General features: G+C 43.4%; 1 protein-coding gene across 2 annotated transcripts; it reads left to right on the plus strand.

Annotated features, from left to right (window-relative positions):
• Window positions 1-5753: 5753 nt before the first annotated feature.
• On the plus strand, window positions 5754-15107 carry LOC121192506 (voltage-dependent calcium channel gamma-6 subunit-like). Of its 2 annotated transcripts, none has more exons than XM_041054272.1 (7): window positions 5754-5814; window positions 8522-9273; window positions 10389-10499; window positions 10722-10830; window positions 12751-12825; window positions 13646-13783; window positions 13910-15107. In XM_041054272.1, exons 2-7 carry the CDS (start codon window positions 9064-9066, stop codon window positions 14128-14130), a joined length of 864 nt encoding a protein of 287 aa, XP_040910206.1. In that variant the 5' UTR covers window positions 5754-5814; window positions 8522-9063; the 3' UTR covers window positions 14131-15107. The 2 variants fall into 2 exon arrangements, with proteins under 2 accessions (XP_040910206.1, XP_040910204.1); XM_041054270.1 differs by lacking the exon at window positions 5754-5814 and adding an exon at window positions 6060-6295.
• The last annotated feature ends 326 nt before the right edge of the window (window positions 15108-15433 follow it).

Below are 15433 nucleotides of genomic sequence, written 5' to 3' on the forward strand. Positions count from 1 at the left end.
CCACAGTGGTCACCAGTAAGTTCTACAGCTTACATGCAGGTCTGGACTCTTCCTCGGCCTAAGCGTGTTTCATAAGCCTGCTGCAGGCTGACCTCCTAACCACAGAGCAGGCTAAATCCAAGTCTTTTTCCCTGCTCTGACCCCTGTCATTCTGGTTATGGCAGCACAGTGACAGCCAGCCAACAACTTAGCTGTTATTATTGTAACCTTCAGATTAGGCCACTGTGGTAAAGCCCACTACGGTTTGTTCCATATATAGAAACGTGTGCTAAAGATGAGTGGAGCTAAAATAGAGCCAGATTGCTGGCTGTTATGTGTTTACTGTTTGGCTTTAACTCATTATCATTAACACCCCGTTGCTGCGTGACCTTGTTCCTTCATCTTATCCACTTAATACAAGAAATGCAGTTTGTAAGTATTTTCTGTTGGTAACGTTGGAAGTAACGAAGAGTTTTGCTCGACATTGTGTTTAAATGTCTCTCAGTGCTGCAGGCAAACGTTTGAAAATTATTCAAAATAAATTAATCACACTGACGTCCCTCAAGTGTTGTAAAACTGAAATTTTTTTGGGGAAAGTGTAAGTAATCATCTAAGTCTCTCAGGCCTGAAAGTGATCAACCCTAACCCCCCAACAAACCTGCTGCAAATTACCATTTTAGCAGGTTCTGAATGCTGCAAACCTTAAGCCGGGGTCTACAAATCTTCTTAGAAGTGATAATGTACTTATTGGCAACGGCAAAACTGTGTAGTTTCTTTACATAACCATCTTAAAGGATCTGACAGAGCTCCGAGTTTCCTCATAGTTCAGCGTCGAGGCATCTGCAGGAATCAAAGCCAAGACCAACGAATCATAACCAGGAAAGCACACATGAAATTACTGCCTGGATTATGTTCGGTGGGAATTTCCTTTCCGTTCTACAACCCCGCGGTTAAAGTGATGGAGGGAGGAAGTCGAGGTGGACGGGTACTGTACCAAACACAGGACTTGGCTCCAGGATACTGTCTTTAAAACAAGCAAAAAAAAAATATCCATAGAGCTGCAAAGTGAAATTCTTCGGCGTCAGCATTAATCTAACAATATTGATAAGACATTTTAACGTACATACACTGACTTCACTATAATAGTGTCACTTCTCTGCAGCTTTATGCAAATATAATTACTCTTGAGGATGAGAGATTCTCCATGTACTACTTTAGCGCAAATAATTCTTCTAGCTTTCCAACAGACAGCAGGTAACCTGACTGCCTGTCAGGAAACGGAAGCTATTTTTACAGGCTCCCTTTCTCTAGTGCTATCGAATGATAGATGTCAGGAAATCATTTTATTCCCAAATGTATTCGTGCCAGAATGAAACAAAGCTCTTGATGTGGTAAAAGCATTTCGGTCGGTGTAGGACTGGCAGATACATAATAGTTTTCAGAGTGAGATAAGCACATATTAAACACAACCACACAGGAACGAAACTATGAATAAATTTGAATATTTCTGTTCAAACTGTGGATTAGAAAACTTTGTCTGATAAAACATTTGATTGACAGCTGAGGAGCCGCAGTGCCAGTGCAAATGGCCTCGTGTAACCTCTAAAAGTTCAGCCTTTAGTCAAGCGAGAGAGAGCGAGTGAGCGAGACCGTTTCTGAATACAAATGTGACTGAACTGAACTATTTGATGGCAAAGTTTTGAAAACTTGTTGTTGCCACATATGATGGATTTCACCTTGATGCTGTTCTTGACATATCTTGTGCCAGCTTCATAAAGCAGACCGAATCTCACAGACGTTTTTCATGATATTACCTTAACTTCTACCGAGCTTTGACACGATCTCTCTGTCTCCTGTTAATATTTATTACAGATATTCTTCAGTGCCGTCTGCTGGGGCAGCGGCATCAGAGCCAGTGACACCAACACATGGACACACTGATCAGGAAGGCTGGTTCTGTGCTGAGGAACAGTCCTAAAGTTTAGAGCTGTCTATGCTAGGCTAATGTACTGACAACTACAGTACCAACTACACTTATTTACATAAATAAAGCAAAAATAAAATCATATTATTGTAATATTAACATAAGATGCGGATTCCTTTGTACAATCCTGATCGGTCTATGCTGTTTAAATACATTTGTCTACAGTGTTTTTATTTTTTTGAATACAGGCTCCAACTTACATCAGTCAGAAGTTACTTCAAAGGTCTTCAGGCCTTTGAAGAGCTGCTACTGACAATAAAAGCAGTTGTGGCGAGGCTTTGTGTTCCCAGGTTTTAGGAATACCTCGATAACGTACCACACTGTCGAAACGTTATCTGCTGTGTTTCGTGAGACTTCAGAGAAAAAAAAAAAAAAAAAAAGAATGGCACTCACAGAAAACACGACGATCCCTTTGTTCTGAGTTTTGCTCATTGCCATAATTACCGTAACACATCATCAAGAAAGTGGAACAGTATTTACATATGATGATTTGGACCGTGACCCGCAGGTCATCGCTGACGCAGATGGATGATTATGTCTAATTGTCTTTTACACAATAAGAGCTCGAAATGGAAGGGAGCTGCTGATGGATGGAGCGAGCGAATGGTTTACAAGGTCACAGAGACAGAACGAAGAACAACAGCAACGCAGTGTGTTCAGAAAAGTTTGTCTGTGTTTGTGTGCATCTGCTTACATCTGTACATTATGAATCACACACACTGGGAGGAGGAAAGAGGAAGACGGGGTGAGCTTGATTAGACACACCAGCGGGCTGCCATCGTCGCCACTTGTTTCCTCTAAACTCTCCTGCTCCACAAACGTCTTACAGCTTTCCTCTTTTCTCCAGTTCTGCCCTTCGATGGTGGTTTCATCTCTCTCTGCATCAGCCACTGGCTTCACTCAGCCATAGAAGCAGAACAGAAGAAGTTGTACAAACAGCGTTAGCAACAAGACCACAGGACACAACGCCGTTGTACGACAGAGAGCTTCTGTCTGCAGAAAATATATAAACACAAATATAAAAACACATATATCCCACTGACATCAAGCTAACTGAGCTGAGGTGACCTGGCCTCTAACAGCACTGAGCCCATTCCACACTTGAAACCAAACCAAATATTTTTTTTGGGTTTGGTTTTTTGACAGCGTCCATATGAGAGGATGTGACAGGAATCACAAACCCGTGTCGTTTCACAGTCTGTAAACATGAACCTGGACGTGTGCGTCACACTCAGCAGGTCGTACATCCTAATGAATCCTGATGTTGTAATCTCATCAGACCGAACTGCAACACACAAGTTCAGGGTTCAGGGTCTAACCCTTTGTGTGTCTGAAGGATCAGAGCGGCTCAGTGTCACGCCCCCCCACCCCCCACCTCTCCCTCCCTCCCTGCCTCCCTGCTGGGTAGTGCCATCTTATGGTCGGGGCTCACTACAGCACCGGGGACAGATACAGAGAGGTTAAGGACTGCAGCTTTAAAGTTACATGACTACATTTACTTTGACACCTCCATTTATTGGAAACTGATATTATGCTGATAAGGAGTCACTACACCAGAAGGTCACTGGTACATATCCACTGATTGGCTGGGTGAACTGGGAGCAGAAAGTGAATAATTAATACTTCCCCGAGCACTCGACATCAGATTGTCCTTGAACAAAGCAGCCAGCCTTTGATTCGCTCCAGGAGGGAACAGTGTGACGTCTGGTGTGAAGGCACCTTTTCCTGTATAAATAAAGAGTCATTAAAAAAAAAGTGAAGCCACTGAAGTCACGCTGTACTTTCTGGGGATTTTTCAACAGTTGGGAGGTGTAGTGAAGCTCTGTATTGCTTTATGGGACAAAACAGGAGGAAGACGGTGCAACATGAACATCTAACGTCCATCATCTTAAACCTCTCGTCAGCCTTTGTATTCACCAGCCTCAGCACGACACCTGTTAAATGTGCAAACTTGTGCTGAAACAGTTTTTTTCTGGCGGCTTCAGGTCTGATAATCCTGAACTGCTCTCTGCATCGTCTCCGTCGTCCTCCTCGGCATGCTGTGCATTTTAATTTGGCTGCTCTGGCTCAGTGGTCAGGTAACCGACTGTCTGTGGCTGTCCCTGTCTCACTGTCCACCGTTCTTTGGTTCTTCTCTTTCCTCTCGGTTCTTCTTGCCTTTTACTTTCTTTCGCTCCATCGCGTTCAGTCCTCCGTCTGTCTGTCTGACCTTGCTTGCACACGCACTGTTTATCACAATGCAAGGCACATCTGACTGCAGTATTCTCTCTCTCTCTCTGAGGCAGCAGGAGGACCAGGCAGCTGCTGACCCTCTGATCAGACGGATGGAAAAAATACAGAATCAATATACTTTTACTGTTGTGCAAAGCAGGTCCTTCCAGCAACATGGAAATTATCGGGTTGTTGGACATGACTGCTGAGTGCGTCCAGTTCACCGGTTTAGCTCTGAACTTCTGACACAGACTGCCCAGATCTGACAGTTTGACAGTGCTTTGTTTACAGGTTGTGACGCTGAATCACCAGAGCTAAACTAATACTAGACTCGACCAATGCTGATACAGAGAGCAGAGTGGATTTAAATGCAGTGCGACTGTATGTGGGTGTGAAGAGACACACATTTGTCCTCCGCTGGTGCAAATTGAAGTGTAGACAAGTCCAATGACGACTGGTGCTAATGAGTCAAAGGGAACCTGTCCCAGTCAGACTCTCCGTCTCAGCCTCTGCATGAACCTGCTTGAGCTCGGCTCGTCCTCTGACTCTGATACGAAATACCGACCTCGTGCCTTCTTTCTGCCCTGACAGCAAAAATTCACCCCAATTCCTGTTTTCCATAGTGTGTCATCTTTAAGAACTGATCATGGTAAGGACAATAGGGAACAAAACACCATGAATGTTTTAAATCAGAGTCATTTTAAGACTTTTAACAGCTCTCAAAGACCTGAAGACATCCTGCTCAAACAACAAACAAACGGTGGGTAAACTGCTGTACTGGGTTGTGGGGTGTCATGTCTGGTTGGAATCGATCTAACAGCTCCGACATCTCACCATCGTGTGAGCTAAACAAAAGCCAACCGGCAGCGTTGCTTGTTTTCGAGGTGTTGAATCTACAATTCCCTCTTCAATCAGTGGGATCGCGGCGGCGGCCGCAGACATGAGCCTCACAGCCAGGGTCGAGCTGACACATGCCCCCCGTGCTGCAGCCCTTTCCCTCTGGGTCGGCTTTAATGTCATTAACAGGTGGGGGGCAAAAATAGATAGAGGGGGCATAACACGCACACACACACACACACACACAGAGTTAAGGAGATGGGTGGTGTGTGTGTGTGTGTGTGAGAGAGAGATAGTGGGCTGTGTGTGAAACATTTCCACACAAGCATATTCTGAAGCACAGACACTCGTCCAGCGCAACTGTCCATGCTATCGTAAACAAACAGATTCACTTACAGAAGCTACAGTGTGACTGCATACCTCACACACACACACACACACACACACACACTTTAGGCATTTGGCTTATGAAACACGTACACACAAGGTCCTGTAAGCTAATGCGTAAACCTACGTTTGCATTCTAACACACAGAGATATGTAACCTGCAACTGTATATGTACGTCTGCACAGGTACACCACCGTACACATGCAATACACAAATAAAAACACACACACACACACTTAAAACCCACCCATCCTCCCTCAGACGGAGCGCTGAGCTACTTCGACCTCCACCCCCTTTTCCCCTCCCTCACCCATCCACCTCTCTCTCTCTCTCTCTCTCTCCCTCCCTCGCTCACTCCCTCGTCCCTCGCCTCGCCCTCTGTCACTTCGAGCAGAACCACACACACAAAAACCAGGTCAGCAACTTGTTAATCTCATTGTTGTGATAATTGTGAGGTGGCGGCGAGCGCTGTGAAGCACGCGTGCAGCACGTGTTAAAGAGTGAAAAAATAAAACTAATGTGTCATATTTCAGCATGATATTCTTCTGGCTGCTGAAGCTGAACTGTTTTGGGGGAGGCTGGGCTGGTGGGGTGGGGTGGGGTGGGTGGGGGGGTAAAAGCTGAACCGGCCTCTTCTTCAAACGTTGCGTGTGCAGAGTGTTTATGGAGTTGCGTTTGCGTGATATAACACAGGAACTTTCTTCGCGGGGCTGATTCCTGCTTGCTGATTATTTTTGGAGACAGTAGGAAGGATATTTTAAGAGAGCGAACTTGTTAAAGGGTGCTCGTCGCTGGTCGCAGCTGCTGTAAAGAGTTTCTTCCTCGTGCTTCAATGCTTCTTTTCCAGTGTGTCCAATTGGATTCCTTATAAGGAGAGCTGTGATCAGATTTGATGAGTAAGGACAGTGACGTTTCCTGTATTTATTGTTCGTAAAAAGTGGCCTGACACATTAAAACCGTGGGTTTTCTTAACAACTAACATTATGTTTTAAAACAAACTAACCTGCTCTGATCTAACAGGTTCTGTTGTTGTGGTTTTGTCTGAAGTTTTATCTGTGTGAACCCGTAATGACCAATTTTGATTCCTGCCACACTGACAAACTGCATGTCCTCAGTATTTATGTAAAAATATACTTTTTGAATTCACATTTTGACTTTGTAATTTAAGTTTCTATTGGATTGTTAGTAATAAACTGTACGATAATAAAAACAGAGCACTGAAAAATGCAGTCAGCATTATTACATTAATCCAGCAGCATCAAACTTCACTTTCACTCTAATGTAACCTAGAGAGGTTGCAGGTTTGATGCCGACATTGGACGAACCTTTGAGCAAGGCACTGCAGGCCTACTTGTTCTTTTGTTGCACAGTCACAGTCTGAAGCATCAGCAAAAGCATGAGTACTCATGCTTTTGCTGATGCTCATAGTTTTATCATGCTCAGTATCTGAAGTAACACTGAGGTAATGAACCTTTGGAAAAATGGGTGTGGTGCCATGATTCAATACCAACTGATCACTAACTGACACCGTACAGTCGTCAAACGTTAAAATGAGAAATCTTTGATCCAATCTAATCTCAGTTTGTCTGAGTGTGTTTATCATTTAAAGATGGAAGCTTTTTATCATTCGCCCAACTGCAACAGAAACATGATCATCTTTCTCCAAATTATAAACCATATAGTCTCCACTCAGTGGGTTCTCAAACAGCTGCCTTCTTCCAAACATGATTTTATTCTCAAGTTTTTATGACAAATCCATGAGAAAATACAAACTGCGCTGTGTCATGACTTAAGATACATCTTTAACAGCTGCTGCATTGAATATGTTGTGCATGAAGCACCTTGTTTATAACTGGGAATCTGGGAACCGCTGTGTTAACATACTTTCATTAGAGCTTTGCTCTTTTATCTAACTTGGTTAGAAGTACTTGGTACCTGAATATTAAAAAAGCCGCGTCAAGTGTTTGAATTTACAAACACGATGGGAAGTAATAACAAGTTTGCTTGTTAACAAGACAGACGCCGATGTGAAAGTAAAGTTATGTGTTCTCCCCGGAGGGATGCGTTTCATTTTTGCTAACAAGAAGGAGGGCCACATGTCATGTCTGTTGTCGCCACGTCCTGGTGGAATGTGGCAGGACAGCTGCTTCATTCAGCCTACAGACACAAAGGGTTTAAGATTCAGTTTGTCACCAGCATATCTGCGTGACCCCTCCATCACAGAGTTTCTAGGAATAGATAATTGGTTATGGCTTGAACATGACGAGTGGTTCTGTGCCTGTGAGGTACCACAAAGCGGCTCAGAATAGATAGCAGGTTATGATGTCAGTATGCTGACTGTTTTCTGTATGTGTTTGTGGTCACATAACGTCTCAAAATAGATAACTGATAATGATTCTGCTACGCTAAGTGCTTTTATATTGCTTCTCTGTAAAAGTAGAACAGACAGCTCAGCTAATTATTTGTGATGTGAGGAAGTTCTCTCCACATCTGAGCTTTTCTTACATCATACAGAATATGATAAACACAGGATATGATAAACAAATAAATAAACTCAGGTTTGTGCTGTCCAAACTATAGCAGAAAGACATCTTTTGTTGTTTATCTGATTTGTTTGTTCACACTGCTCACTGACAGAGGGACTATGGCTTTTAATCTAAAGTCACATGGAGGTGTGGTAACCTGTCAGTCTTTGTTGGCAGGTGGAGTCACATGATTTTCTTTTTTAAAGAAGAAGAAGAACATGGCTAACCTGTACAGACTGCAATCACAACGAGCTGAGATCAAATCGCAACGCAAGCCAGACCCTCTTTAGACGTGGTCTAGCCAGTTAGAAAGCATCTGACAGCAATGACACTAACACTAACAAAAAGCTGAGTAAAATGGATGATGCTCAGAGATGCATGTTATATCTCTCACCTGTCCAACTGGTGAACACAGTGGAACATTTAACAGCTAACACGTCTACAGTTTCTCTCAGGAAACTTTTTCTCTAACTGAAAATATGTAAAGTTGTGAAAGATCAGAACCTCTTTTTGTTTTCAAGACATTATCTGTACTATGCAATATTAATAACTTTCATTTTCTCTTCCTTCCTTTCCTCTTTCCACTCTCACCTCCAGGAAGCATCCCTTCATTCACTCCTGACCTCTACCTCTATTGCCTCTCAGTGGATACACATTTCTCTACATCTCCCTTTTCATGATGATTCATTTATCCGTTTTGCAGCTGTCGTCCAAGCCGCCATTTTTATCTCAGTTTTTCTCAAGAGAAGGCTGATTCCTGCCTTTTCCCGCTGAAGCTTTCAGAGACATTATCTGTTTCATGTTTGCAACCAAGGAGACTTTTTGGGTTTAATTTTTCTCTATTGCGCTTTTATCTCTTAGTTCTTGAAAGCGACTCGTCCAGTCGCTTTCTTTTCTCTGTTTTTATCTTTCTACCTCTTTGCTTTGCCCCTTCCTTCTTGTCAGATACACCTGTACAAAGTTATTTTTCATGATTTTCTTTTTGGGCACAAACTGAGAAAACACAACAATTCTCCTGCTTTTCTTCCTGTCTTTAATTTTTTCTTTTACCATCCCTGTAGAGGACACAGCTCACAGCAAGCTTGGTTGCCAAAGTGAATCCCACGTGGCTGTCTTAGCTGTTTTCTATTTCGGACAAAATGTGGTCTACTTTTTTTGTGACTGATGAGGAGGGTCGTACCGTGGGCCCGGCAGCAGCAGGAACAGTGGGAGGTGCTGCACCAGGAGGACCAGCCCAGGGCGCGGGGGGGCTGGCCAGCCTGATGAGCGGACGCAGTACGTTTGGGGGGAACAAGCGCCGCAGGACAACGTCAGCGGGACACGCCATGAGTGAGGCCCAGGAAGGAAAGGTGACTGGTTTTATATTGTGTGAGTGTGTGTTCTCCCTCAGGCTGTATGAAAGTACTGCACAGCTAATGGAACCAATCAATCATACTGCTGCCTTTTCGGCTGAAATCTGGCTGGCCCACAGGGCCGGAAACACACCACGAGAACAGATGAACGACTTCTAATGTTAGTAAATAAGTATTTGCAAAAGATCAAATGCAGTTCTTTGACATTAAGGAGATGAAATGTAAGCTTAAGAGTAATCTGCAGGTGTTCGGTTGAGTTGTAATCTCTCAGAGATTCTATACTTTAGAGGACCACCATGATATGACTCATCTTCACACTCTAATCCTAATTCTCTTCTTAAAATCAAGCCTCTCAAACAACCCTACGAAGCCGCGAGGACCAGACAAACGTCCTCGTTCTCGTCATCTAAAACTGGTCCACACAAAGATAGAAGCACAAGAGCCCGCCCACACATCTCAACGGCTTGTTGAAGGGCTGATATTTTATCTGTTGAGCACTTTAAAAACAACACGCAGAGATTGTTCTCAGCCTTTGATACTGGTACTCCCTCACTGTACATTACTGTAGGACATCTGCTCTTAGCTTATCTTAATCATAGCTCTCTTGTTCTCTTTGAGACAGTGTTATCACAGCACATTACAGCCCTCTCCCAATGTTCAACCCCTGATGACTGAACTCTCTGAGACGTCACAGGCTTGTCGTTTTTATAATTCCACACATCCACAATGATTTGCTAAAGGACGGCAGACTCTCACGCACTTGCCTTAGTATCTTCATGTAACTGAACTCAGCAAGACAGCTCTGAAAACTCTGTTATGCTGCCATTTTCTGTCAAGATAAAGCAGAACTTATGATATACTGGTCTGTCTCACAGATATGCAAGGTATTCACGCACCACAGTTAGCTTGTTAGCTGAGTGTTTCAAGTTATATAACCAAACTGGCACAGTAAAATGCATTTCAATACGTCACAACACTAACATGCTCAACAGGTTGATGACAGATGAAACAGATTCATAAATAACTCTTTAATTCCAAATTGCAAACTTTTAAAAAGGTTTTCAAGTCACTGTTTGATACTGAAATTGTTTTGCATTGTGTTCTCTCACCAGATCAAGTTGGCGTTCTTTGTGGCCATCGTGGGCGTAGTTCTTACCGTGCTCGGGGTGGGGACAGAGTTCTGGGTGGAGCTGGCACCCCCGAAGAGTTTCTACAACAATCAGGTGAAACATCGATTTTACCCAAAAACAGAAACTTCAGGACTTACAGAGTTATTTTCTCTTACACACAGATGCATTTAAATATTATTAAACTATCCAGGGATCTTTTCTACAGGAGAAAACACAAAAACCACAACTAAACAGCAACTTCCTGTTAGAAGTAAATCTGTTTGGTGTCTAACGCTAAACAATGGAAGAAGAATATCACTGATCTTCGTTTTGCAGACATGTCTGACAGCTCACTATGGCCTGTGGAAGGGCTGCACCAAGACCCTGTGGGTGGCCGATATCGACCCTGAGAGAGAGAGCTGCGGACCTGCTGAACTGCCCGGAGGTGACTCAAAGATCTACTGACTGGTTTCCAGTGGATGGATGTCTAACTTTTATGATGACTGTGTGAGGGAGAGAGTTTTGAGCTGCTGACTGAGCTTGTTGGACAGCTCAGTTTGAGGGAGTGAGTTATTATGAATGAATGAGTGGCCTACCTGACTTTTTCGGCTAGACAAATAATGCTCGGCTCACTGTTTGACGGCTGGCAGGCTGAATGGTCTGGGTGACTAACTACCTGAGTCACTGTTACACTGTCTGAGCGAAAGAGTGAGTCCACATTATGCTTTTGGGTCAAGTGGAAGGATGCATCATTGGATTTTGGATGTCCTGAGCCTAGTTTTTCTGGTTTGGGTGTGATTTCTGTTCAGAGTTTCTCAGGTTTTATTTTACACTGAATTAAAAGTCCAGGCGAAAAAGAAAATTGCATGTCAACATCCCTCTCCATGGGTGCCATATGCATCTTTGATGTTTCATGTTTTCTCACCTTCTCCGAGAGATGGTGCATGTCGCTGACACCCGTGGTTGTCCAGGCGGTGTCCGTGTTTCCATCCGGCTGAATCAGGAGGCAGGGGTACAGGGGTAGCAGAACAGCGCGTTAGCGACTTAGCATCATGCTAGCCACGTTTTCCGCTCATATTAGCTCCGTGAAAATCCGCGGCTGTAGGTTTTCCCCGCCTTTGAAGACGCCTGCTTGATATTTAAATTTACCCTCTGTGGTCCTAATTCTTTGACACCCAATTTATCATGATTGCTCCGACAACAGAATGGTAATTCCCGCAATGACACGACGGAGTCGCGATGTTAGCCATGTTGATCTTGAACGTGAACGTGAACGCGATGTGTATGCGCACGTGACTTCATCAGTGCGTATGACGAAAGCACGTTGGGGCACGCCCTCCCGGAGCCCGTAGTAATGGATTGCAGTCCGAAAAAAAAAAACGTAACACGTAAGTCTATGAGAGCGCCAACCCCAAGCTGATTGGACAACGATGTCCAGGCTGTTGATTGGACAATGGTGTTCAGGCTGCTGATTGGACAATAATATTTAGATAGATAGATATAAAGTTAAAAATATGTTTTAACTGGTGATTTTTGGGCCCAAGATACAAAGTGGTCAACCTGTTCAGGATCTTAAAAAATAAAACCCTGACTTACAGGCATGTGATCGCTGAACCTTCAGAATTGTACCACAGCACAGTGGTAATGTTACTGAGTATGACACCTGTGTGTAAAGAGCAAACCATTATCCAGTTTAAACGTGATATGTTGTTATTGCATGTGTTTCTTTAAGAGTCAGACGCCTGTGACAGAACAGCATGAACCATGTTTTCCTTAAGGGATTAAGGCGTACACAGGTTCTGTGGTCAGTGAGAGGAAAGTCCAATTATCGTCCGACAGGTTTGCTGCAGTGACACCCCCCTACCCTCCACCCTCAACCCCCCATTTGTAGATTGGATTTGAATTTTGTCGATGGGATTTGAGTGCAGCAGTTAACTGTTGTTGGGGGAAAAACAACCCAGAAGACTCTGAGGATGAGGCTTTGATCACACTAATTAAGAGTGATGTGTGTGCGTGTCTTGCTTGCTTGTGTGCTCAAATGTGCGAGGGAACAGATAGAGGTGTCACATTCTATTTGACGGCCAAACTCTAATTACTGTAACACTTCATCAGGATGGCAGAATACTAATTGTGCAGGAAGCATTGGATTGTCACCTTGAGCTTGTCATTGACGTTCACGGCTGATTATGTTTGATGGAGAATAATTGAAACTAAAGTGTACAGGGGCTCAGAGAGATGTGGCTCCTTGAATTCCAATAAGATGTTCATCAAGATTGTGCGCAGCTAAAGCAGATTACCTGCCAGTGTTTATGTCTGTGTCATTTACAGTAGCTGTTTCTCTGCCTCCGTATTTTTCCTGTCGCAGAATCAAACTGCACCTACTTCAAGTTTTTCACCACGGGGGAAAACGCAGTGATGTTTCAGAAGACAACGCAGAAGAGTGAGTCATGCTCCTCTTTCGGCTCTGTTGGCCTCTCTCAGCCACTGTCCCACCTCATCCGCCCACTCCCTCCTTTCTTTGCCCCTTCATCTTGCTCTTTCTTTATTCTTCAGTCCCAGTCCTCTGCCTGTCATCTCTCCCACCTCTCCTCCTCTCACCCATCTCTCCCACAATCCATCTTAGTCTTTTTCTGTCCTCTCTCCCTTCACCTCCTCACCGTGCTCTTTCAAGTTGGCCATTGTCTGCTCTGTGAGTGTTTGAAATCTATTCCGCCTACGCTTCGTTCAAGTGTCTCCAAGCTGCCGTCTAACCTCTCATTTCACTGGCAGCTCCATAATGTATTAAGATGACACAGTGCCGTATGTTGAATGAAGAAAGACAGACATATATTCACATCTCATTGTTCACTGATGCCAAATCATAGTCACTCTATAGGCCTCAGAGAAGAGATTTAATAAACACAGTCATGCATCAGTCCTGTTAGAATCTATCTGCAGTTAATGAGTGATAATTATTTGTGAACTGTGACACTGCCACCGTTCGCGTGTGAGCAGTGCAAGCAAATCACTGGTTCACAGCAGCTTCTGGAGAAAATATCTGGCTACAAATCTAAATCCAAATGCTGGTGTCTGTTCTGTCTTTTACACATGAAACGCTGTTAAATAGATTTGTCCCTGTTAAACGTAAATAAATAAATTAAAAACAAAAATAAATAAAATGTCTTTTGATTCACTTCATCAGATAAAAAAAACTCTTTCTGTTTACCCCCACTGCTCTAACTGAATTCATGGAAACAGCACTGTCCTCCTTACCTGTGCAGATCTGAATGTAGCGGCTGCCATGTTTGCCCTGTTCAGCCTGTTCCTCATGGCAATGGGGGCCATATGCATCACCATGTCTCTCAGTAAAGAGATCCTGTTCTTCCTCAAGCCAGCATCGGCCTGCTTCATTCTGTCAGGTCAGCAGAGGCAGCAACACAGTTACAACAGTGACAAACTTCAATCTCAACATACATGTGGACTCGAGTCAAGGTGGACAAAGCACAGTTAACCTCTGTACCCTGTCTCTGCTGTCTCCTCCACAGGTGTCCTGGTGCTTGTCTCTCTCATGGTTTTCCACCAGTCTGTCCTGGCTTTCCTGGCCAGCGACCACACAGTTCCTCTGCACCACGAGCTCTCCTGGTCAGTGTCCTGCATTGGCTGTGCGGGGGCCGTCCTCATCGTGGGTGGGATCCTCTTCCTGCTGCTGGCACTGCCCTACAGCCCCTGGCAGAGATGTCTCCCTCAGAAGAACAGCAGCAGCTAGTGGCCTGGAGGTGGTGTTGCACTTTATGTTTCCCAGAGATGTCTTGGCAAACAGATTGCTTTTTCTGAACACCTGAAGGAGTCAGGTGCATGTGCAAAATTCAACTTATTCACCAAGTCACAAAAACGATTAAATATTTTCATCTTGTCAAAAGATTCACTCACAGGTTCCATGCTCCGATATTTTACTGCATTTACCAAAGAAAAAAAAAAAATTTCACAACAAAATTATTGTTTAGTACAAAACATTCACTTTATTTTGTCATCTTTGCCAACAAGGTTATTTTCTATCCCTGAGTTGTGCACTACACAGGTGAAAGTCAATTTGAGATCTTCTTTGTTCTATGAAATTTGACCCCACAATTGTAACACAACTATCCGTGTTGGAACACAACTCCATGTCAGTCGACATGGAGCTAGGCTTGGTGCTTAAAACTCTAATGCCATGTTAAAGTGTTGTCAAATATAGCAATCTTAATGCTTGGACATGTTTGGGAAACAGTCCTCTATTGTCTTACTAATCATCCTGCAGGGTTTGGAGGCATTTTACTGTTTACAGTTTGTTCAGGAAAATCAGAGGTCCTTTGCCTAAACCTTTTTTTTTTGAACACTAGCTCCACTCCTTTAGCATGAACACACTGTTAAACAAGATTAACAAAAACACTGTGTAGAAGCTGGAAAAAGAAACGTAAGGTTTTAATGTTCAAGACACCATGTGACATGTTTGTGAACCATGTCCTAAGAATCAATATTCAAATACTGGCTAGTCAATTGATCTTCTTTTTTTTAACGACTACATTAATTATTAAAGCTAATTTAACTCAGTCGTTGTTGTCTCTCCCAAAAACACTCTCCTGTTTCTCTCGTAACAAGACGGCCCTCAGAAATAAAAACCACGCTGAATGAACTGAACAGTGTATTGACCTCCAATCTGAGAACCTCATTTAAAAAAACCAGTTCATTCTCAGTGATGTGTGATGCCTTCCTTTCTGCAGAGCTGCCTTTTCACTGTCTGTGATGGATGTTTTGTTGTTGTTCATCACTTAACACTGATGTAAACATTAAGTAGCAGCACATGACTTATTTCACGCCGTGTATTTATTATCTGTGTCTGCTCACGAGCATACGTGTGAACGCAACTTGTCTTTTTATCATCAGAACACACAAGCACTGTATAGTACAGACTACATACATCATGAGAAGAATATGTTTAATATTTCAAATGAAGTCTAAAGTAGATGCTTTATAAAGTGGTAGACAAGCAGATAGGATTATCAAACACCGTAAAGATTTATGGTGGAGCA

The sequence above is a fragment of the Toxotes jaculatrix genome, chromosome 13 (assembly GCF_017976425.1).
Source record: "Toxotes jaculatrix isolate fToxJac2 chromosome 13, fToxJac2.pri, whole genome shotgun sequence".
NCBI lineage: Eukaryota > Metazoa > Chordata > Actinopteri > Toxotidae > Toxotes > Toxotes jaculatrix.

What these genes read in the sequence shown, in the direction of transcription:
- LOC121192506 (XM_041054272.1), top strand. Translation starts at nt 9,064, where the DNA reads ATGTGGTCTACTTTTTTTGTGACTGATGAGGAGGGTCGTACCGTGGGC. An exon ending in ACCTGCTGAACTGCCCGGAG is followed by an intron (nt 10,831 to 12,750) that starts GTGACTCAAAGA and finishes TTCCTGTCGCAG; the next exon opens with AATCAAACTGCACCTACTTC. An exon ending in TCAGAAGACAACGCAGAAGA is followed by an intron (nt 12,826 to 13,645) that starts GTGAGTCATGCT and finishes TTACCTGTGCAG; the next exon opens with ATCTGAATGTAGCGGCTGCC.